The sequence below is a fragment of the Ovis canadensis genome, chromosome 19 (assembly GCF_042477335.2).
Source record: "Ovis canadensis isolate MfBH-ARS-UI-01 breed Bighorn chromosome 19, ARS-UI_OviCan_v2, whole genome shotgun sequence".
NCBI classification, from domain to species: Eukaryota; Metazoa; Chordata; class Mammalia; order Artiodactyla; family Bovidae; genus Ovis; species Ovis canadensis.
The window spans coordinates 65,066,224-65,088,389 of NC_091263.1; the positions used below are offsets into that span (position 1 = coordinate 65,066,224).

Genomic DNA, 22,166 nt, shown 5'->3' on the forward strand with positions numbered 1-22,166 from the left:
AATTATTTTAAAATATAAAGGACACATGATCATAACTGCCCCTAGTCTTCCACACAGGGCTGGCACTCAGAGACTGACAACCCTGCTTGAGTCCTGGGACGCATCAGTGAGAGATCCTGACTGGCCACCTGGGGCTGCGAACTGTCCCGGCTGTGCAATGTGGGCAGAGGGGAATCCCTGATCCCGGAGGAGATGACTCCAGAACACGCAGGCACTCCCAACAGTGCTAGGCTGCACCCCAAGTCTAGGGTGAGCCCTGGATATGGGCAGCATAGCCCATGAGCTCTCTCAGCCTCTGGAATGGGGCTGGCTCTGCCCTCTAGGGTCTGGACAGGAGGCCAGGTGAGCCCTCAGGACAAGAGCTTCCCCACCAGTCCTCTGGGCAGGAAGCCCACCAGTCCTCTGGGCAGGAAGCGCATTCAGACAGGGACCCCTGAAGGGGACAGGAGCTTGCAGTTTAGGACATCTAGGGAGCTACAGAAGACCGCAGGGATCCCTCCCATGGCCCTGCCCTCTTTCTTCCTTAAGAGAAATACCTGCTCTCCCAGAGAGAAACAGATCCGGGAATTCTCTCTCCACTTGCCAGTGCGCTCGGGCTGCCAGAAGTCTGCCAAGCCAGGCTGTGCGGGACAGGCTGGAGGCAGGACCACAAGCCCATTCAGTTTCACTTTCACTTTTGCTTTACCCGAAATGACAGAGGAACCAGGAAGAAAGCTGCCAGCTGCATCTTTCATTTCTGAGCCTTAGCTCCTGTTTGCACTGGCCACCGCTGGGCACTGGCTCCTGCTGGCACTGCCTCCTGTCTACAAGCCCTGCAGCCCCGGGCCTCAGGATGGATACCCTGGAGACCTCCAAGTCGCTGGATAAGGAGCTATACTCGCGGCAGCTGTGAGGCTCAGGGTGGGGAGGAGAGCAGGGTAGCCTTCTAACCCCTGATTTCCAATTGCCTGCCCTCTTTCTTCCTGCCCACAGGTATGTGCTGGGCTTGCCGGCCATGCGGAGAATTCAGGGAGCCAAGGTGCTGCTGTCTGGCCTGCAGGGCCTGGGGGCTGAGGTGGCCAAAAACTTGGTCCTGATGGGTGTGGGCAGCCTCACTCTCCATGATCCCCATCCTACTTGCTGGTCTGACCTGGCTGCCCAGGTGAGGCTCCTGGGGGGGCTGTGGGTAGGGGTGGGGCCCAGGAAAAAACTCCTTGCTAAAGCCAGTCTGGGCATCTCTTTAGTTTCTGCTCTCAGAGCAGGACTTGGGAAGGAGCAGGGCTGAGGCCTCTCAAAAACTTCTGGCTGAGCTCAATGGAGCCGTTCAGGTGAGCGTCTATACAGGCGACATCACCGAGGACCTGCTGCTGGATTTCCAGGTGCCCTCCCAGCCCTACTCTCCAGGCCAACCTCCCCCACCCCCAGCCCTTAGCAGCAGGGTGGGCTCAAACTGGTTCTGGCCCTACTGATCTCATGAGGTCCACTCAGGTGGTGGTGCTGACCGCCTCAAGGCTGGAGGAGCAGCTGAGAGTGGGAACCTTGTGCCATGAGCATGGAGTCTGCTTCCTGGTGGCGGACACCCGAGGCCTTGTGGGGTGAGATGGCTCGCCCAGCCTGCCACATCACAGGCAGCAAGCGATCCCAGTTCCAGGCTTGCTCCGGAGCCCCTCCACCCAACCCCAGGGCTATCCCCACTTTCCCCTCATGATCACAGTCCCCAGTCCCATTCGTCTGCTTCCTCTACCCCAGCCTCCAGACTTGCTCAGTACATCTTTCAAACTCCAGTTTCCAAGCCTCTCCCAGCACTTTTCCCCCAATTCCTCGGGGCTTGCCATAGTGCCTGTTGCCCTTCACCACAACCGTGGCGGTTAAAAACTGAGTCAGCTCAGTGACCCCTGCCACCCTGCCACAGGCAGCTGTTTTGTGACTTCGGTAAGAACTTCACTGTGCAGGACCCCACGGAGGCGGAACCCCTGATGGCCACCATCCAGCACATCTCCCAGGTGGGTGCTGGGGTCGGGGGGCACTACCCCTACTAAGGAGCCTGTGAAAGGCAGGGCTAGGCCCCCTGAGCAGGCCGCCTCTCATCACAGGGCTCCCCTGGCATTCTCACTCTGAGAGAAGAGGCTGATGCCCACCACTTCCACACAGGGGATTGGGTGACTTTCTCAGGCATTGAGGGCATGGTGGAGCTCAACGGCTGTGATCCTCGGCCTCTCCATGTGCGGGGTATGTCAACCCCACTCCAGGCTCAGCACCCAGGCCCCTGTGGGAGTGGACACAGCCTGGTTTTTAGAGATAAGGTCTCTCTACCTTCCTCAGGGCAGAGCCACATTGAGAATTTTGTTTTGTTTTAATTATTTATTTGGCTGCCTCGGGTCTTGGTGGCAGCGTGTGGGGTCCTCTGTGGCTCTAGCTGTGGCCTACAGGCTTAGTTGCTCCATGGTGTTTGAGATCTTATTTCCTGACCAGGGACTGAATCTACGTCCCCTGCATGACAAGGTGGATTCTTAACTAACTGGACCAGCAGGGAAGTCCCACCTTGAGAATGCTGAGGCAAGACAGGATGGGCTGTGGCGAGCTACTCAGGTTCAGAGGGCATGCTGACTAGGCTCAATCTTCCCCAGAGGACGGGACCTTGGAGATTGGAGACACAACAGCTTTCTCTCGTTACTTACGTGGCGGGGCTGTCACTGAGGTCAAGAGAGCCAAGACTGTCAGCCACGTGAGTGCAAGGTCATCTGGGGTTGGGTGCCTCGAGGGGCCCACAGGGTTCTGGATCTGACCCTAAATTGAGTGCCCCCTGAAGGAACCCCTGGACACAGCCCTTCTTCAGCCCCGTGTGGTGGCCCAGAGTCCCCAGGAAGTTCACCGTGCCCGCTGCCTGCATCAGTCCTTCCGCTCACTGCACAAGTTCCAGCAGCTCCATGGCCGCCCTCCCAAGCCTTGGGATCCTGTGAGTGGCCCCGATGCCCCTCTCCCTAGCCTCTGTCTTACTGGGGCCTCACCTACCAGGAGGTGACAGTGACTATCTTACGGATCAAAGTTTGAACCCAGAAGCAGTGTCCCACTCATATAAAGAAGACACAATGGGCTGTGGGGAGCTGATAAATACTTATCTCTAGACCAGCTGTTCTAAGTTGCTCAGTCATAACTCTTTGTGACCCCATGGACTGTAGCCTGCCAGGTTCCTCTGTCCATAGGGATTCTCCAGGCCAGAATCCTGGAGTGGGTTGCCCTGCCCTCCAGGGGATCTTCCCAACCCAGGAATCAAACCCAGGTCTCCTGCATTGCAGGCAGATTCTTTACCATCTGAGCCAGCAGGGAAGCCCTAGACCAGAGGCTGAGTTCATGAAGGGGCCAAGCACAAAGCCTGGGGACTCATGCCACTCCTCACCCCTCAGATCTGGCCTGGCAGCTGCTCCCAGGTTGGGGGAGCCTCCAGGGCCATTGTCTGGCACCAGGGATCACCTAGTGGGGCCTTCCCACTCAGGCTTCTGCTTCTTCTTCTGTGGAACAGGGGGGATGGCTGCCTGAAGGATTCAAATGTGGGGTGGAGCTCAGGGTGGGTCTGCTTTAACAGAATTCTACCCACTAGGTTGATGCAGAGATGGTGGTGGACCTGGCCCAGGCCATGGGACCACTGAAGGGGACAGAAGGAGAGCCTCTGGAAGAGCAGCTGGATGAGTCTCTGGTGCGGACAGTTGCCCTGAGCAGTGCTGGTGGCTTGAGCCCCATGGCAGCCGTGCTAGGTGCTGTGGCTGCCCAGGAAGTGCTGAAGGTGGGCACAGGCAGAGACAGCGCGGGGCTGGGAAGGGTGCAGAGGTCACTGTGGATGCCACTGTAGATGCCACAGGGTGCCCAACACTAGAGAGCAGCCTTAGGAGCTTCACCAACCTGGGTGCAGCCCTCAGCCAGGATCTCAGGGGATTAGGAGGTGCCAAGAGTCCCCAGACTAAAGCTCTGACTTACAGGCGATTTCTGGCAAGTTTATGCCCCTGGACCAGTGGCTGTACTTCGATGCCCTGGATTGCCTTCCGGAAGATGGGGACCCCTTTCCCAACCCTGAGGACTGTGCACCGGTGAGAACGTGTGGTAGGGATGCAAGCCTTAGCTAAACTCAGGACACAGGGAGAAACATGAAGAATAGTCCTGAGGTCCTGACCTGGAATACTGGGAGTGAGAGGGAGACCCAGCACAGGCCGGTGGTCGTCGTCAAGCCCAGTCTGTGTTCCCTAGAGACGCTGCCGCTATGATGGGCAAACCGCAGTGTTTGGGGCAGATTTTCAGGAGAAGCTGAGCCACCAGCACTACCTCCTGGTGAGCCATGTGGTGAGGTTGGGAGTGTGCGGAGGGGTGAGGCCTGGCCCTCTGGCTAAGGTTGCTCCTGCCTGCCGGCAGGTGGGTGCTGGCGCTGTCGGCTGCGAGCTGCTCAAAGGCTTTGCCCTGATGGGCCTGGGGGCCGGGGGCAGTGGGGGCGTGACCGTTGCCGACATGGACCATGTGGAGCTCTCCAACCTTAGCCGGCAGTTCCTCTTCAGGTCCCAGGACATTCATGTGAGTGTCGACCCTTCCCCACACCCACGTCCTGGACTGTCCTCACACAGTACCCCCCTCCCCCACCCCCAACATCTTCCTGCTTTCTTCTCAGAGGCAAAAGGCAGAGGTGGCTGCAGAGGCCACTCGCCGCCTGAATGCAGACTTGCAGGTTACCCCACTCAACCTCCAGCTGGATCCCACTACAGAGCACATCTTTGGGGACGACTTCTTCTCCGGTGTGGATGGCGTGGCTGCTGCCGTGGACACTTTCGAGGCCCGTGAGTGCCCAGCCTCAGAACTCACTCTTGTCTGAGTGCCAGCCCCACTTCTGACCCTCTGCCTCCCTTGCCAGGGGACTACGTAGCTGCTCGTTGCACCCACTTTCTGAAACCACTCCTGGAGGCAGGCACCACAGGCACCCGGGGTAGCGCTGGTGTGTTCATACCGCACGTGACTGAGAACTACAAAGCCCCCTCTGATGCAGCTTCTGAAGATGCCCCCGACCCTGTCTGCACCGTGCGGTACATTCCTGCCACAACCGAGCACACCGTGCAGGTGGGAGGCACCCCGGAGACTCCTACCTGCCTGGCTCAGTCCTCTGCCCCAGACCTATTTCCTAACTGCCACCTCATGGCTTCTCCCTCCCCCACAGTGGGCCAAGGGTGAGTTTGACGACCTTTTCTGTGAGTCTGCCAAGACCATCAACAGCCACCCACAGTAAGACCCCCGACAAGGGCGAATGGGAGTCCGGGGTCCCTAACACCAAGAGGCTCAGGGCTTAGCCTCAAGCTTTCCCAACCGTCCGCAGCGCGCTCTCATCTCCAGAAGGCTTGGTTAAGTCGCAGAAGCAGCCCCTCCTGCAGACAATGCGGGGTGTCCTGACAGAGCGTCCACAGACCTGGCGAGACTGCGTGCTGTGGGCCCTTGGCCACTGGCAGCTCCGCTTCCATTATGGCATCACACAGCTGCTGAGGACCTACCCACCTGACAAAGTGGGTGGCTGGGGGCCAGGAGGCTGAGGGCTTGGGGGCGACCGGACTGAGCCCAGCAGCCTCTGTGTTTCCCTAGGTGCAGGAGGATGGAACTCCATTCTGGTCGGGTCCCAAACAGTGTCCCCAGCCCTTGGAGTTTGATGCCAGCCAAGTGAGTGGGGTCCCTGGGCAGCCCTGAGATGGAAATGTGGCCCCTCAGGGCAGAGGTGAGCACCTCTGTGTTTTGTAGCGATGCCGAGACGCTGAGAGGGAGACAGCCACGTCTGTGCACATGTGGGTGTCCACATGGGAGGCGGAGGCAGGCCCTCTAACAGATCTTCAAGTGGGCGCTGACCCCCGCCCCACGCACCCACACATGCTCACTCAGGCCCATGAGCCTCTGGGTCTCATTGCAGGATACACACCTCCTTTATGTGCTGGCAGCTGCCAACCTATATGCCCAGATGCATAGGCTGCCTGGCTCACAGGACCAGACTGCGCTGAGGGGACTACTGAATTTGCTGCCACTGCCTGACCCCCAGAACTTGGACCGCATTTTTGCTAGTGAGCTGGAGCTGGATTCGCCTTCTGGTGAGTTTGGTGAGGTCCCCGGCCCTGAGCCCTCTATGCTGCCATCCAAAGGCCTGAGCTTTCTCAGCCTGTGCTGCAGAAAGAAGATGGGTCTGGGGCCCCTGAAGCCAAGTCACAACCTATTAGGCCCTCTGACCTTGCCTCTAGCCTTGGTTTCATCCCCTGGTCCCAGAGTAGGTCCTCTCCCTCCTATTTACCATCCTCACCACCCCATTCCCTTGGCCAACTCTCAGCAAAGGAAAAAAACTCCACAAACCACTGGGCCCTGGGGAGCAACTAGCTGTGGCCCCCCTGATGAGGACAGGGTCACCTAGGTATGTGTGTGTGTGTGCAGGCACACATAACGTGAGGGCTAGGGCTGCCAGAGAAGAGATTGCACCATCCATCAAGGGATCTCCTTGAAAGTGGTAAGTGGTAGACTTGGCAGGGACCAAGGACAGGCAGGCAGGCTCAAGGAGAGTATAGGACTTGGGGGCTAAGGACTGTTTTAACCCTCCTCCTCCTCCCCACAGGCTGTAAGCAACTGCATGAAGACCTGAAGACCTGGAGCAAGGGTCCTTCCCTTGAACCCTTGACATTCGAGAAGGTCAGAGCCCAAGTGGGAGTCAAGGGCTGGGCCAGAGAGGTTGATGGGGAAGGTCAAGAGCTAAGTAGGTAGTTTTGAAGTCCCTGGGCCTGAGTTTTCCTCCCTGAAGGATCCCAGAAGCAGCTCAGCTTCCCTGAGCCTCCGTCTCCTTACCTGTTAAGCACAGAATCGTGTGAAGACCTGTGCAGCAGCACAGGTTCGGGGCACTGGGACAGTGTTCATACAACTGTGCCTTGGGTCTCATAGGACAATGACAGCAACTTCCACGTGGATTTTGTGGTGGCAGCGGCCAGCCTGAGAGCTCAGAACTATGCGATCCCAGTGGCTAGCCATGCTGAGGTAACCTGCCCCTTGGGGCTCAGGCCTGGAGGTGGCGGGTCAAACCCTAGCCTTAGGCCTTGGGCCCAGATCAGATCTCCTGTCCTTGGCAGACCAAGCGAATTGTGGGCCGGATTATCCCAGCCGTTGTCACCACTACAGCGGCCGTGGCTGGCCTGGTGGGCTTGGAGTTGTACAAGGTGGTGGGCGGACCACGGCCCCGCCACGCCTTTCGCCACAGCTATCTGCACCTGGCTGAAAACTACTTTAGCCGCTGGGTACCTAAGGCCCCAGACATCCAGAAGGTGAGCCCTGGACACCTCACCTGTACCAGACCTGAGTTTTCCCTGCACCTACCCAAACAGGCCCTACTCCAGCTTCAGGCTCTCGTGGGACACAGACTCTGGGGGAGTCCTCAAGACTTCCTTCAGCCGCCTCCCTGCTGCACAGCCAGGCTGGGACCTGTCAGACACAGGAAGCAGCCGTCAGCCACCCCCAGCCCCCAACCCTCCAGGTCTGGGGGAGCTGCAGCTTTAACTCATTAGTGGAGCCAGACATCCATCCCCCACCATCCCCGCCTTCCCTGAGGGGGAGGGGGGACTAGGGCCCAAGCCCTAAACAGAGCCTAACGTCAGGCTGCCAGGCATGGGGATCCTCGCCTGCCCCCCTCAACTGAGTTAAAGGGCACTGAGCTCACCAGCATGGGTATGGGGGTGTGCAACCCTGTCACAGGGTGTGCATTCCTGTCACAAGTGTGAGGGCACCCGGGTCTGGGCATCCCTGGCTCCGTGGTGTGTAGCCATGGAGGGAGCATGCTTGCACATCTGTGTGCCAGAGGAGGCTGCAGGGCCCTTTCATGATGTGGGCCTGCATGGCTTTGCCTGAGTACACGTGTGGGCTTGTGTGCATATGTGTTCCTTCAAGTGTTGGGCTGTGAATGCCCCGGCTGTGTGCCCAGGCTCTGTAAAAGTTGGCATTTCCTTGGGGACACAGGAGAGGGTCTGGAGAGAATTCTCTCACCAGGGCAGAGGGGAGAGGTCATGGGCCGGCACTGGGCTTAGGCTGAGCAGCCCTGGGGTCCCTCAGGGCACAGCACACAGAGCCCCTTTGTGAGGGCCCCTCCTCTAGCTAGAACACAAGCTGCCTTTGTCTATGGAGGAGGGGGAAGGGAGGAGAAGGGTCCCCCACATCACTTCTGGTCCTGTCTCAGCTTGACCTCACTGTTTTCTGGGGAGCTGGCAGAACCCCTCTAGTCTTGGTCCCTGGTTGCCTGCCACCCTTATGTCCTCAGCTCTGGGTACCAGAACCCCAAGACTCAAGAAACAAGGAACAAAGGGACAGGAAGAGAGTCCTCTGTGGACTGTGTCCCCACTGAAGTCACTGTGCCCCTCACCCATGTGTCTATGAGAAAGTCCAAGGCCCTGGTGGTAAAGGATTAGGGGACCGGATGTACCCGCCCCCCACCCTCTCTTCCAGCCTTACATTTGAGGAACAGGCAGCTTTATCAGAGATTGCAGCAGCCCTGCTCCTGCTTCCTCGCTTCCTCAGGAAGCATTGCCCCCCCCCCCAGCACACACACACACACACACACACACACACACACACACACAATCAGCCTGTGTGATGGATCGCCTGTTTCCCTGTGCGGGGGGCCCCATAGCCCCATTTCCTGTCCCAGCACAGGCCAGGAGGGTGTTGAGATTCTGGGCCCAGATCCCACGTTCCATCCCCACCCCCTGGCTTCTGCTTCCTGCCTCTAGTCCAGCTCCTCCCCTAGGAAAGGGGCCATAAGCTATTGGCAACTGGGGCAGGGAGAGGGTGTGTGTGTGTAAGAAGCTTCTCACTCCTCCCCACTGCCACCCCCCAGTTCCATCACCTGAAGTGGACCTGTTGGGACCGCTTGGAAGTGCCTGCTGGGCAGCCCGAGAGGACCCTGGAGTCGTTGCTGGCCCACATCCAGGTGTGCCCCAGTTCTGCCCTGCTCCCAGGCCTGGCCCTGCTGGCCCCTGACCCATCTCTCTCTAGGAGCTACAAGGACTGAGGGTGACGATGCTCCTGCATGGGTCGGCCCAGCTCTACTCAGCAGGATGGTCTGAGGAAAAACAGGCCCGGCACCTGTCCCGCAGGTGAGCCCGCACCTGGCTTTAACCAGGCCCTGGAGGTTGGAGGTGAGGGATGCGCAGCCTCTCCTCTTCCCAACCCCATTTGGGCCCCTCACACCTTCCTGAAGTTTTCTTTTGCCAAATGGAGCCAGCAAACGGGCTGGGGGTGGGGTAAGGGCCAGGAGCCCTCTAGGAGGGGCCTCTAGGAGCTGCCGGCTCGGCCAGCCCCACCAGCTCCTCCACACCCTCCTCAGCTCCCCTTTCACGGCCCACTCCCAGGGGACTCACAGCTTCCTGCCTCCTGCTCGCCCCGCCAGCCGCTCCTAAAATAGTTTTCAGATGTTTCCTGTCTTGGGCTGCTCCTGCTCCTAGCTTGGGCTCCTTCTGGCCCCCCAGCACCCTGTAGCCCATGCCAGGACACTCTGTGTCACCACTCACCTATCCAATCTCCCCACCCCCTCCCCCCACGCCAGGGTGACAGAGGTGGTGAAGAAGGAGCCTGGGCAGCGGGTGCTGGTATTGGAACTTGGCTATGAGGGCGAGGAGTATGACACTAACTTTCCACGCTTGCACTACAAGCTGTGACAAGGCAGCAGCCCCACCGCCCAGCTCCATCGGGCCCTGCATCCTGAGCCCTGCGTCCCGAGCCCTGCGTCCCAAGCCCACAGCAGACACTCAATAAACACTTGTTGAAGGAAGGTGTTCAGTGGACAGGACGGGTGATGGAGCAGACACATGGCGTGTGACACAGGCGTGACAAGGACCCCTGCAGGGGAGGGAAAAGGCTCTTTTGATTCGCCTGCCTGAGTTGTGCCTTGCAGGGCTGGCGCTGCCTCCTGGAGCCTCGAGGGGTACAGAACCAGGATTGTCCAGAGAAAGGCCTTTATTGTCCCAGGCTGGAGGGCAGGGTCAGAGGTAGCTGACAACATCATTGCAAATGATGGGCTGCCGACTGCGGCAACTCATGAGGGCTGCAAAGCGTGAGACATCCGCAGGTAGTTCGGGTTCTGGGCGAGGTGGGCATGACAGTCGCTTTCCTGCCAGTGCTGCCCGGCGCGCCCTGGCTAGCTGGCGCCGCAGCTGCTCAGAGAGGCCCAGCAGGAACTGGGGGGGCCGAGCACGCGCACGGGGCCCACCCCCATTGTCCCCCTCACCCGCTGCCTCGGGCAGCTCCATCCAGTTGTGCACCAAGTCCGCAAAGCAATTGTCCCCCAGCACCAGGGGCTGGCGACTACGACCCCTGCTCAGCAGGGCTGTGGTCCAGTCCTCGGCTTCTAGCCCCCGCCAGTGCTCCAGGCAGGCATCTGGGGTGGACTTGGGCCGTGGTCGGTGGACAGGTGGTACCCGGGCCATGGGCGCTCCGCTAGGCTGGGCAACACCACTGGTTGAGAGGCGCTGTCTCCGGGGGGGCCATGCCGAGGCTGCTGGGTGCTGGGGTACGGGCAGCTCTTCCTCTCTCCATGTGCTGCCCGACACCTCTGAGAAGCCAGAGTCCCAGTCCAGGCCGTGCTCCCTGGGGCCCCCAAAGGCTGCACTCCTGTCTCCTGTCACCCCTACTTCGTCATCCTCTTCCTCCACACCACAGACCGAGTCCTCTTCCAACGCATTTGAGGCCCTGAGCTGGTGCTTGAGCCGCACGCCTGGGCGGTGTTTGGGGGGTGGCGGAAGGGGACCAGGCATTGGGGGTGAGCCAGTGTCCCGGCCACACAGCTGTGGAAGAAGAGAGGGCAGAAGTGGTAGGAGCAGTGCTGGTCACTCCGGCCTGCCTGATCAGGCCAGTTCCAAAACAGAAGGCCCAGGAGGCCTCAGCAGCAAGGCCTCTAGCGGGCACCAGGTCGGCATGGGGCGCTGGCACACGAAGCTCGTGTGGCTCCCATTGGCCGACCTGATGGCAGTCCGGCAGGCTGCAGCACGCAGAGCCGGGCAAGTTGGTACCCGCCACCAGGGCGGGAGGCAGGGTTGTGGGCCTGCATGGGGAAGTAGGTCTTGCTCAGGGCTGGGGGGGAACCCTGTGCCTCTTGAGGGATTCAGCTCCCCAAAGCCCGCAGCCTCTTTCAGAGAAGAAAAGAGCACCTTCCAGGAAGACAAGAGGTACACGCCAGCCTGGAATAAGGGGCATCAGTAGTAGCCCCACCACCTTTTTCGTTCCGTAAAAGCCCCTGTTCTGCCCAAGAAGTTTCTCCCCCACAACTTCCTGCGTTGCGCCAGCAGCACGGCCAGCTGGGCGGCTGTTACTTGATGCCCAGCGCAGCTCCCAATCGTCCGAAACCCGACGCGGGCCATCTGGGCCATCTACGCCGCCCCGCCCCCATCCTCTCTTGGATGGGCACTCGGGACAGCTCCCCCCCATCCGAGTGTCGTTCGGGTAGGAAGGCAGCCGAGCACCCCACACTAGTCCTCACGAGCCACGCCCGCCCCCAAGCCTCACCAGTTCCCAGCGCAGCTGGCCCAGGAAACTGTCAAGCCGAGCGCTGTGCATGTCCGTGCCGCAGCCCCCTCCAGGCCTGCCAGTTCCTCTTCAAACTCCAGCAAGAGCGGCGCGGAGAGGGCCCGGGGGGCCGGCCAGCGGCGCCCTTGCCCTCCGCCTGGCTCCGCGGCTCCTCCCTCTCCCCAGCTCTTGCTGCCTCCGCCGCCGCCGCCGCCGCCCCAACATCTGGCGGCCCCGCCCCGCCCCTGGCGCCTCAGCCAATGGGGCTGGGGCGGGGCTGGTGTGGCTCCACCCCCGGGGCCCTGCCGGGTGGGCGAGCCTGACGCCCACTACCCACTCCTTAGAAGCAGCTCTTATGGGGAAGGGCGGGACTGTAGCTGGAAACCTGGCGGGATCCGGCCCGGGAGTCCCCGTAGTCCCGGGCCGTTGAGCTGACTCCCAGGACAAGTCGCACCCCTGCGGCAGCCTCAGTTTCCTCATTTATTCCCAGGGGAAATTTGTGGTCCCTCCCGCCGGGGTCTCTGGAGCTCACGGGTACCGCGGCTGCGCCCTTGAGCGGGTAGATCGGGCCCAATCGTCGGGTTCGGCAGTGCTGTGGCCCTCTCGTGGTCCGACCCACTGAATCCGCTCCTGGAGCTGGCCTCCACCGTCCCTGGAAGTCATGGGAGGGGTCCGGCCCCTCCGAGGATTCAGGGAGCGCAGAACCTCGCTGCAGCACCGGAGAGGAGCCCCGGCCGAGGCCCAGCCTCCCACTCCCGTGTCTCTTGCCTCGGCCGAGCTAAGCAGGGCTGCCCTCTCGTGGGGATTCCCAACACCCGCATGCTGTCTATCCCGGACTACAGGCAGGCTGAGTGAATGCAGGGGATTACCGCAGGGAGTTCTTTGACCAAAGGATTAGAGCCGTTCCCTGAGGTGGCTAGGGCTAGGTTCAACGACACAGACTAACTGGAGACAAACTAGATGAGTCAGTAGACAGGAAAATACCAGGGAAGGCCTAGATATTTCTCATGGTGGTAGTTGAGGGGAGGGGGAGAGGACTGAAGAGGTCAGCAAAACCAGGCTCCTAGCCATTTTAGAAGGGAATAAAGGGTTTTGTTTTTGGTGTGGTGGGGAGCGCTAGAGGGCTTTTGAGCAGGTAATGACCTGGGCTGGCTGCTGTTTAGATAATCGCTGCTTTGGGAGAACCACTCTGCTGTCAAGAGTGGAGGCTCCTGCCTCATCCATCAGGGGAAGGGAGGGCCTGGATCTGGGTAGGTCTAGAGCAAACATACTTTGAGGTATGTTTTGGAGTTAAAATCAAGCCTTGCTGATACATGAGTATGGGAAGACAAAGAGAAGCATGACTCCTAGACTTCCAGGCTGAACTACTGATTGGATGGAACTGGTACGAATCAACCAAGCAAGACTGGAAAAGAGTGGTCTTGGAGAAGAAAATCAAATCGCCATTTGTGGACATGTGGACAGAGGATGGCAGCAGACAGGATGAACCCTGGAACACTCCACTGGGTGGAGGTAGGGAAGATGAAGAAGAACCAGCAAAGGAGCTGAGCAGGAGCTGCGAGGGAGGTGGGAGGAAACTAAGAGTGTGTGCACTTAGGAGCCGAGGGGAGCAAGCATCAAACGCTTGCTGAGGAGGTAAGAAAAGAACATAAACTGCTGGACAGTTGGCAGGTCTCTGAGGACCCTGACAAGGGCATTTTTATGGGGAGAGGAACAAGCTCAAACAAAGTGGGTAGAAAAGAGAGAGGCAAAGAGGTGGAGAAAGCGTGTGAAGACAACCTTTTAAAAACTGGCATATGATTGTAAATAAGATGAATGGACAGCTCTTAAAGGTATGGCTCTATACATGTTAAAATCTGTAGACACCTGTGTCACCCAGATCAAGATATAGAATATCACCAGCCACTCGAGGAGGCCACCTTTTGTCCCCTCCAATTGCTGTGCCCCGAAGTAACCACCATTTTTATTTCCATCACCAAGGATACCTTTTGTCTGTTGAACGTAGACAGATTTTGGGAGATTCTGTTGATGGCTGGGCTCAGGTTTCACAGGCAGATAATGTTCTAATGGGGGTGAGCAGCTGGAGTTCAGGCTTTGTGGGGTAGCAGGCCTGGGCCCACTTTTCCTGGCTGCTGTGCATGTTCTGTCTCCAAGAACTGCATGACCAAGACTTCCGTGAGCCTTAGTTTCCCTAGCTGAAGCTTGGCCTCTCTCCCCTCGCATCTTTGCGTGGTAGTGATAAACAGGGAAATCCACTGGGAGCAGTGAAAAAATGGAGTTTTCCAGGCCTCTTGATAACCTATAGTGTCCAGAGCTCAGTCACCAGGGGCTGGGTGGGGCTGGAATCTTGGAGGCCAAGGAGTCCTGTGTTTGAACAACAGACCTGGCAACAGGGTGGCCCTGACAAAACACGTCTGCCCTTCTAGAGTCTCCGCTGCTGTCGTGTCTTAAGGCCACTATGGTGCTGCTCAGGCCCCTCGTGCTGCTTCTTGCTCTGCTTGTCTCTGGTGAGGAGCTGGTGGGTGGGGGAACTTCACTTCTCACCCCCTGAGTCCACAGTGGAGTCCTGCTCCCTCTCAGATAAGCTACCATGGAGGACAGTAGCTGGGGGGAGCCAGGAAAGGGCAAAGATCTGAACCCCTGACTCTCATTCTTTATCTTAGCTGCTTCCTCACCCAAGTTCTCACTGTCCCCCTATCCTGGGGACAGTGGGAAAGATAGGACCTAGCCCCAGTCCATGAAATGAGCCGATCTGTGGTTGGATGTGGGGGACAAGGGGAGACCTTGGCTGCTTGTCTCCAAGATATGGCCAGGCCCCAAGGCAAAAGGGAAGGACTCTGTGTACCTGGTTCCATGAGCATGGGGGTCTCTAGCCTGAATCATCTCTTCCTCGCAGACCTCTACTGCCTGTCCTGGTTCATAGATGTCTCTGAGAGCCAGGGACCTGGAGCCACCCTTCAGTCTTTCTCCTTCAACTGCTCTTCATACATACCAACCCTGGAGTTGCTCCATGTACAGCCACCCACCACCTTCTTTAACCCACCTAGCCTGACCAGGTGGCAGGGGACTTATGTGGGCAAGGTACGGTCATGGGCACAGCTGGGGACAGTGGGGGAAGGGCAGACTCTAAATTCACAAAGTCAGAGGTGGTGTGAAAGTGATGGTGTTAGTTGCTCAGTCATGTCCCACTCTGCAACCCCATGGACTGTAGCCTGCCAGGCTCCTCTGTCCATGGAATTCTCCAGGCATGAATTGGATTGCCATTCCCTTCTCCAGGTATCTTCCCGACCCAGGGATCGAACCTGGGTCTCCTGCACTGCAGGCAGATTCTTTACCATCTGAGCCACCAGGGAATGCCCTAGAGGTGGTGCCGGGAGGTGGAGATCCTAGGCCCCACATGGCACTGCCCACCTGCCACAGATGACCTTGAGCAGCTCAGCCCGGCTGGATGCCCTGACAGTGAACCACTATGAGCTGCAGCTGAGGTTCACATGTGGCAACCATGTGACAGAGGGTCGGCTTTCTGTGGATGTTCAGCGGGACCCTAATCGTGACCAGTGTGCTGGTCGATTTGCCAGCCCAGGTAAGGCCAGAGGCAGCAGGCGGGGGATGTGGGGGGGGCAGGCATGGCCTGAACCTCCCTTACCTCCCCTCTGGCCAGCTGGGGAAATTATTCAGGTTCGAGAAACTGTCACACCTGGGACCCCGCTGTACACTCTGCTGCTCCCAGGCCAGGGAGCCCAGGTGAGGCCTGCATGTGGGCAGTGGTTGGGGGGTAGGATGGAGGGAGATGGGAAGACCAAGGCCAGCCCCTGCCTGGCCAAGAATAGTCTGCAGAAGGACTCTTTATAACTGAGCCTCTGTGGGATACATGTTCTTGGAGAGAGTCACTAAGGGCTTCCCAACCCCCAGTGACTATGGCTGTTCCTGTAGGGACTTCTCAGGGGTTGAGTTCTTTAAAGTTCTTCTGTGTTCTAAATTCTCAAAAAAAAACAAAAAAACAACAACAACAAAAAAACCAAACCTGAATCGTTTTTACAATCCCCAAAAGAAATGTATTTAAAAAACTGAATAGTTTAAAAGCAGACACAATTTTGGATCAGGGCCAGGGGAGCCCAGGCTAGAGTAAGTGGCAGTAGCAGAGTACAGGAGATTTGAGAGTGGGCGGATACATGTTGGGTTCTTGGGGTATTTTGGGGTTGCTTGGGGGCACTGTGGTAGGGAAGGGGGCCTCCAGCATCTCTTTTCTGTCAGATGAACATCACTAGTGCCCAGGACCCCCCGTACTTCCCCGGACCTTTCTCCATCGATGGGCAGGGTCAGCTGTGGGCGCCATCCCAGGGACTCAAAGGCCAGGCTCAGAAGGTGAGTATGACCTGGCGATATCCATGGACTGGGCATAAAATGGACAGAGCCATTACCTCATGGAGGATTGTTTCTGGCCTCATCAATCATGCTGCCTTTCCCAGACATAGCCCATACCTGCTGCCCCATGCTGGCTGTCCTCTCACCTTGGCTTGGTTCTGTGCTGGGCTCTGGAGCTCTAGAAAGAAGAGGGATCCCTGGCTCCAGGAGCCCACAGTGCCCCTTACAGAAAGGAGAAAGTTCTGAGCAGTCACACAGAAAGCGAAAACTCTGAGTACAGCGGCAGGTGTAGTCTTAAGGAGACTAGAGAAGTTCCTTCTTTAAAGCTTCCACATCTTAGTGACTGGCTCTTGGCAACTCTACGATGCTAATTCATGCTGTGAATGATTCAGATATTACTCATTTGGGGGCTGTGTGCATCCAAAGAGAAGGACTTATGACCCAGAAGAGTAAGACACAAAGGAATATCTGTCAGCAGAGTGACAGGTCATGGGGAAGAGTGAATGTGAGGCTCCTTATGGAGGTCCTGAGGGGGGCTGGGCACACACATACAGGTGGACACACATCGTGGTTCCCTTCTTGTTTTGTGTGCATGGCAGGTCTTCCAGCTTCAGATCCTAGTGACCTTTGGACAAGGCCGAAGCTGCCGTGGGATGCTGATGGTGAAAGTTTTGCCTGTTCCCTCCAGCCAGGTCTCTTTCCCGTAAGGCTCCCCTACCCTGGGGACAGTGGGAAAGACAGGACCCAGCCCCGGGACTTAGGAGTAGGGTTAAGGTGTAGGGCTGCAGGAGCATCCCCAGCTGGCTACTGTACCAAGGAAGACCCAAGGGAGGGGCCTGCAGACCCTGCCGGGAGCAGGTAGGAGCCAGTGCTCCCATTCTGGTAAAGGCAGCAAGCCCAGAACATCACCATTCCCGAAAACCTGGTTCCCGGAAGTAAGGTGGCTCAAGTCCACGCCCAGGGCTTCGACGTGCGCTACGAAATTGTCTCCCCGGTGCCCTGCCGGCTCTTCTCCATAGGACGCGGTGAGGGGCGTGGAGGGCGGGTAAGGGGATGCCTCTGTGGGTGGTCTAGAAGTGACCTGCAACGCCTGGAACCGAGGCAGAACCTGGGGCGAGGTCGCGTTTGGGGGCCCGGAGTTAGAGAGGAGCCTTGGAGGCGGCGGCCAGGTGGTCAGTCTCTGCGCCCTAAGAGGTGGGCGTGGAGAGGTGGGAGGGTGGGAACGGGACTGACCTGGGGGCGGGGCCGAACTCTGCGTGCCACGCCCTGCCACCCCTCCCAGTCGACGGCGTGGTCCGAACCACCGCGCCCCTGGAGCTGGCGCAAGCCCCGGACGCCGCGGTCACTAGGCTGCGGGTGAAGGCCTTCGAGCGGCTCCGGCCGTGGGACAGCGCCGAGCTTGATTTCCGGGTGGACGTGCAGTCGGTCAACCGCTGGCCCCCGCGCTGCCTCCCAGCGCTGCTGGTGTGAGTATTTGGGAGTCTTACCTTGGCTGTTGGGTGAGAGCCAGGGTTCGCAGCCCTGCCCCAGCTCCCGCTCTGCCGCCCGCCCTCTGCTCTCAGGACTCAGATCCCCGAGACCACGCTTGTGGGCACCGTCGTGAATACCTTCACTTGCACTGACCCAGACTCTCCTGGCTCCACCCTGGACTACCAACTGCTGTTCCACAGCCCTGCCAGCGCTTCCAGCCTCTGCCTGCGAGACAGAGTCCTGGAGGTACCCAGACCCTGCCCTTAGACCCACGTGTAGGATGCTTGGACAGGGAGGGGGTGGCCCAATGGTCGCGTGGGAGTGGAGACCATGAGGGCGAAGGATATGGTGTTGCAGCCAACCCGCTTTACCTGAAGGTCAGGGTAGGCTATGTGAGAATAACCTGGCCTGAGGCAGCCCAGGGGGCCCAAGGCTCTCCTAGGCCTTGGCTGTGCCTCACTCTCCTGCCCCTCTGGCTAGGTGAATGACACACTGGACTGTGACGTTCCTGGCGCCTGCTTGCAGCATACAGCCTCCATCCTGGTGCTTGACAGTGGTCAGCCTCTGATGGCCAGTGAGTGACCACGCCCAGGCCTGGACATTCAGGACAGGGCTCCTCTGTACCCCTCTTCCTATCTTCAGGGTGGCGTCATCTCGCCTCTCTTGGAAACCAATAGGGTGGGGTTGTGTCCACTAAAGACCCCTGAGTGAGCTACTGCCCCCCTCCCTCCAGAGCCTCTCCCTCCTCTGAACCCCAGGGCAGGGCCAGGCCAACCAGGCCAGCTCCCTGACTTCCAAATGGCTTCCAGCTAAGGTGCCTGTGCTGGTGATGGTGACACCTGTCAACGAGTTCTCCCCAACCTGTGTCTCACGGACATTCCGGGTTCGTGAGGATGCAAGGCCCCACACCCTGCTGGGCTCTGTGGTGGGCACAGACCTGGATTACCCACACAACAGCATTGAGTACTCCACCTCTGGCGGGTCCGCCCCCTTTGCTGTGGACCGTCTCAATGGTACTCCCACCCCAGGGCTGGGTGGAGAGGGTGGAGCCAGGGTTGACTCTGCAAGCTGAGGCTGTGGCCCCGTCTTCTAGGGGAGGTTCGCCTCCTGGGGCCTTTGGACTATGAGCTGCAGAAGTCGTACAGGCTCACTGTCCTGCTGACTGACCACAGCCAAGACCAGGACCCCACCTGCCACCGTTCAGGCTCCTGCACCATCACCATTGAGGTTGAGGTAAATGAGCCCCAAAGCTTCAGAAAGAATCAGAAAGAGTTCATCTCCTTCCTCGGGTGCTCTGCTTTTCCTCTGTGCTTCAGTTTCCTCTGACTTCCCTGGTGGCTCAAACAGTAAAGCATCTGCCTACAATGTGGGAGACCTGGGTTTGATCCCTGGGTGGGGAAGATCCCCTGGAGAAGAAAATGGCAACCCACTCCAGTACTCTTGCCTGGAAAATCCCATGGACACAGTCCACAGGGTTGCAACGAGTCGGACATGACTGAACGACTTCACTTTCAGTTTCCTCTACTGGTTGGCTGGAGAGGGTTGGGGCCTTGTTGTGGAAAGTTCTGGAAACTGTTGGCTGACACCGAGATTTTGGTTGTGGTGGGAGGAGGCTGAGGGGCTGGACTGGGGGTTTGGGGGTGGGTGATCTGACTACCTTCCAGCAGGATGTGAACGACCATGCCCCCGAGTGTGAGCCCCCATTTCAGGAACTCACCGTCTACGCTCACCTGGGCCGTAGTTTGGAGGTGACCACAGTGTCGTGTCGGGTGGCCCAGGAGCCCCAGCGCCTGGCTTTCTCCTACAGAATTGTGGGAGGTGAGGGCCATGGGGACCATGGGGGCCCTCCAGGCTGCTGGGGAGGGGCAGGCCAAGGCCAGCCACGGTCCCCTTCTTCTCCCACTCTGTTTTTCAGGGAATAGTCAGAGCCGATTCAGCCTGCAAGGAGCTGTCCTAGTGCACAACGACCTCCTGTTGGGCTCCCCCTGGCCAGAGCAGCCCCATACATATGAGCTATTGATCCGTGTGGCCGATGCAGGCCCCTCTGCCCCCCACCTCAGCACCACGGCCACTGTCATTGTGCATATAGTGCCCTGGAGGGCCAGCACAGGGGCTACCAGCACCCACAGAACCACAGTGAGAGGGGGTCCTCAGGCCCTTGCTGGGTGGGGAGAAAAGATATAGTTTTCGAGGTGGAACAATTGGGGAAGGCATTTCAGAGGAAACTGCTGAGTGCAAAGAGCCTGGCAATACAGAGGAGAAAGCTGGGGTGTGGGATGGCCCAGCCCTTGGAGGGGTTTGAAGGCTGGATGATTGGGGCGTTTTGGCAGGACAGTGGTGAAGCTGTGGCCCCATTTCAGGTGCCTTCAAGGATGACACCCCTGCTTGTGACAGACACGGAGGTTTTCTGGCAGCCAGAGCCCTGGTTCGTGGTGGTGCTGACAGTGACCGGTGCCCTTCTCCTCCTGGGTTTGGGCTGGTTCCTCAGCTGGCTCCTGCGGCGGTAGGGTTCCTATCCCTGTGCTGCTTGCCTGCCCCCCAGCCCTCGCATCTGTGACAGTGGGTTCTACCCAAGATTGCCCAAGTTGATGAGCAGACAGAATGATATTAAGGAGGACTGCCCTCCCTCCCGGGGTCATCAGCTTAGAGGCAGAGAGACACTGGGAGAAAGTTGTCTCCTTCGCTGGCAGAACCCAGTCTGGAATGGGATGGCTGTGGATAAGGTCAAGGGATTTAGACTCTTGAGTCTGTCATGCATTGGGTATTTACCCCTATTCCTGAGCCCTGCCTTCCACCTGAAATGTGACCTTCCCCTAAGATGCTGAGTTTCTTGTGAGCACAGGACTGAACCCAGGGGAAGATGGGAATAACAGTGTGGCCAGTGCATACGGACACAGGCTATCTCCAATAAAAGTGGAGATGAATGGTGCTGATTCCCGGAGCCAGCAGGGCTGCTGTTCTCACTGTTGGTCTCTCCTCCTGGCATTTTAGGTTGACCCAGGTGCTACAGACATCAAGCAAACCCACCCAGGCTCTACTGCTAAACAGGTAAGCTTCCTTTTTCTACCTCTATGCCTGGAAGTCCATCTCTGAAACTCAGGCTGGGGCTCAGAGCCCTATCCTGTACTTCTGCTCCTACTTTGCCCCAGTATCCAGGGAACTAAGGGATCCATTGAAGGGTTCGTGGAGGCCCCGAGGATGGAGACACCCCAGGCACCCAGCAGTGTCATGAGCCTGGTATGTCAACCTACCATCCTGTGCGGTGGGCACTGAGGCTGCTGCTGAGTGCTCCCTGCCAAGCCTGCCTCCTTTCTCATGGCTGGCTGTCCCTGTGGGAGGGTCCATACCAGCACTATCAGGATGCAGGAAGCAGGTGGGTTCTTGACCCTTTTCAGGGGGCAAGCCTCCACCTGCTCCCCATGGGCAGGGTTCACCTCGTTACACTCTCCTTTCTTCCCCTCAGCACCATTTTGATGGCAGAGCCCAGGACTCCCGTGAGTTCCCCTTTTTCCAAACCATTCTCCACTTGGGCCCACTTTCTCTCCAGACCTCATCTCAATATTTCTGCCTACCACCAGACATCCACTATCTACTCTTTCCCTGAATGGGGTCTCTTCTCACCCCTACTCATTTTTCAGCCAGTTTCCCAAACACCTGGGACCCTGATCTGGTTCCTGTCTCCGGGGGGAAAATAGGGGGAAAGTTGTGAGGGGAGAGGCCCCCAAATGGTCCACTGTCATCATGAATTATGGCAGACTAATCTGGCACGGGGCTCAGGGGAGCTGATGTCAAGTTTTGGGGACTCATGGATGCTTCCTGCGCATCTGAGCCAGACCTCAAATAATTTGCTGAGAAAGCAGGGAGAGGACAAGCCAGATCAAGGAGGAGGTAGTGGTGGGGGGGCGGGTCACACCAAGGGTCCTGGAATATCTTTCCCTGCCCTTAGGGGAGGGAAGCAGTGCTGCCAAAGCCAGCAAGGCCCTCTCTCTCTCCCTTGACCATCTGAGCTCAGGTACAGGCAGAGATTACCTGTTCAACACGCACACGGGAGCCCGGCGCTGGCTCTGAGGCCTGGGAGCTGCATCATATTTGGGGAATTTCTTCTTCACATGATCACGTGTTTTAAAGCTGATTCAATAATAAACAAAATTACCAACAGAAGAGTCCTTGCCTGGTAACCTACATGTGGGAGAAGCTCTGAGATCTGTGTTCCTTGTTCTCACTTGGAGGATGCCCTGTCTTATGGGAACAAGGTTATTTTTTCTTTCCAGAAGGCATTGTACAGTGCTGACTGTGATTAACGTTCTGCAGAAGTAAGACACTGTTATCCTCGTCAATGACTGAGGAGGCCCCCAGTTGGCCTGTCCCCTCAGAGGACACCTACTCTAGCAGATGGTGAGGGCCCAGGGGCCCCACCAACTTCCAGGGCAGTTTGCGAACTGTATGTGGAGGTTTTCTTGCATCTGGAACTTTTGCACTGAAGTGAGGGTTGGTGTAGACTTGAGCACCCTGTGGCATGGGGGGCCATGGAGGGATTGAGAATAGCCCCCTTTTGAGAAGGTGTTCCCATATCCTCTTGATCTCTTTGGTTCATGGGCCCTCTATCCTCCCTGTGCTGCACATGGCTAAGTGGCCCACAGCAGCCTGCAGGAGGGCAGGTTCTGTTGGGGGGAAGTGCTAGCCCACTCCCCATACCCAGCCTGGCATCAAGTCTCAGGATACTGCCAGCTCTCCCAGAAGACCTGCTGTCTTGGTGGAGACTATCTTAACTGTGGTGTCTTCAGGTTCTCTCAATCTTCTTCCCTCTGTCAAGTTTA

At 58.2% G+C, this 22,166-nt stretch overlaps 3 protein-coding genes across 11 annotated transcripts; 2 read left to right on the forward strand and 1 right to left on the reverse strand.

Annotated features, from left to right (window-relative positions):
• Window positions 1-246: 246 nt before the first annotated feature.
• UBA7 (ubiquitin like modifier activating enzyme 7) lies at window positions 247-9,784 on the forward strand. 3 transcript variants are annotated; one of them, XM_070289399.1, is made up of 24 exons: window positions 247-888; window positions 973-1,141; window positions 1,224-1,358; window positions 1,468-1,574; window positions 1,892-1,982; window positions 2,073-2,208; window positions 2,607-2,704; window positions 2,789-2,935; window positions 3,578-3,760; window positions 3,954-4,061; window positions 4,219-4,299; window positions 4,381-4,536; window positions 4,631-4,796; window positions 4,871-5,073; window positions 5,171-5,235; window positions 5,327-5,510; window positions 5,587-5,661; window positions 5,906-6,080; window positions 6,593-6,666; window positions 6,913-7,005; window positions 7,098-7,289; window positions 8,852-8,944; window positions 9,010-9,110; window positions 9,560-9,784. In XM_070289399.1, the coding sequence occupies exons 1-24, from the start codon at window positions 833-835 to the stop codon at window positions 9,669-9,671; spliced, it is 3,000 nt and encodes a 999-aa protein (XP_070145500.1). In that variant the 5' UTR covers window positions 247-832; the 3' UTR covers window positions 9,672-9,784. The 3 variants fall into 3 exon arrangements, with proteins under 3 accessions (XP_070145500.1, XP_070145501.1, XP_070145502.1); XM_070289400.1 differs by lacking the exon at window positions 1,468-1,574 and having other exon boundaries at window positions 1,224-1,307; XM_070289401.1 differs by lacking the exons at window positions 1,224-1,358; window positions 1,468-1,574.
• On the forward strand, window positions 9,134-21,510 carry CDHR4 (cadherin related family member 4). 7 transcript variants are annotated; one of them, XM_069562321.1, is made up of 19 exons: window positions 9,134-9,152; window positions 13,941-14,021; window positions 14,411-14,595; window positions 14,935-15,097; window positions 15,176-15,258; window positions 15,769-15,879; window positions 16,479-16,582; window positions 16,768-16,904; window positions 17,162-17,345; window positions 17,442-17,595; window positions 17,830-17,923; window positions 18,159-18,362; window positions 18,443-18,582; window positions 19,014-19,167; window positions 19,265-19,485; window positions 19,710-19,852; window positions 20,341-20,397; window positions 20,499-20,586; window positions 20,813-21,032. In XM_069562321.1, exons 2-19 carry the CDS (start codon window positions 13,973-13,975, stop codon window positions 20,951-20,953), a joined length of 2,412 nt encoding a protein of 803 aa, XP_069418422.1. In that variant the 5' UTR covers window positions 9,134-9,152; window positions 13,941-13,972; the 3' UTR covers window positions 20,954-21,032. The 7 variants fall into 7 exon arrangements, with proteins under 7 accessions (XP_069418422.1, XP_069418423.1, XP_069418426.1 ...); XM_069562322.1 differs by lacking the exon at window positions 9,134-9,152 and adding an exon at window positions 11,850-13,026; XM_069562325.1 differs by lacking the exon at window positions 9,134-9,152 and adding an exon at window positions 21,362-21,510 and having other exon boundaries at window positions 13,216-14,021; window positions 14,791-15,097; window positions 20,813-20,843.
• INKA1 (inka box actin regulator 1) lies at window positions 9,952-12,294 on the reverse strand. The gene is made up of 2 exons (XM_069562328.1): window positions 11,515-12,294; window positions 9,952-10,796 (listed from the first exon to the last, which is right to left on the reverse strand). Exons 1-2 carry the CDS (start codon window positions 11,563-11,565, stop codon window positions 9,996-9,998), a joined length of 852 nt encoding a protein of 283 aa, XP_069418429.1. The 5' UTR covers window positions 11,566-12,294; the 3' UTR covers window positions 9,952-9,995.
• Window positions 21,511-22,166: the final 656 nt, after the last annotated feature.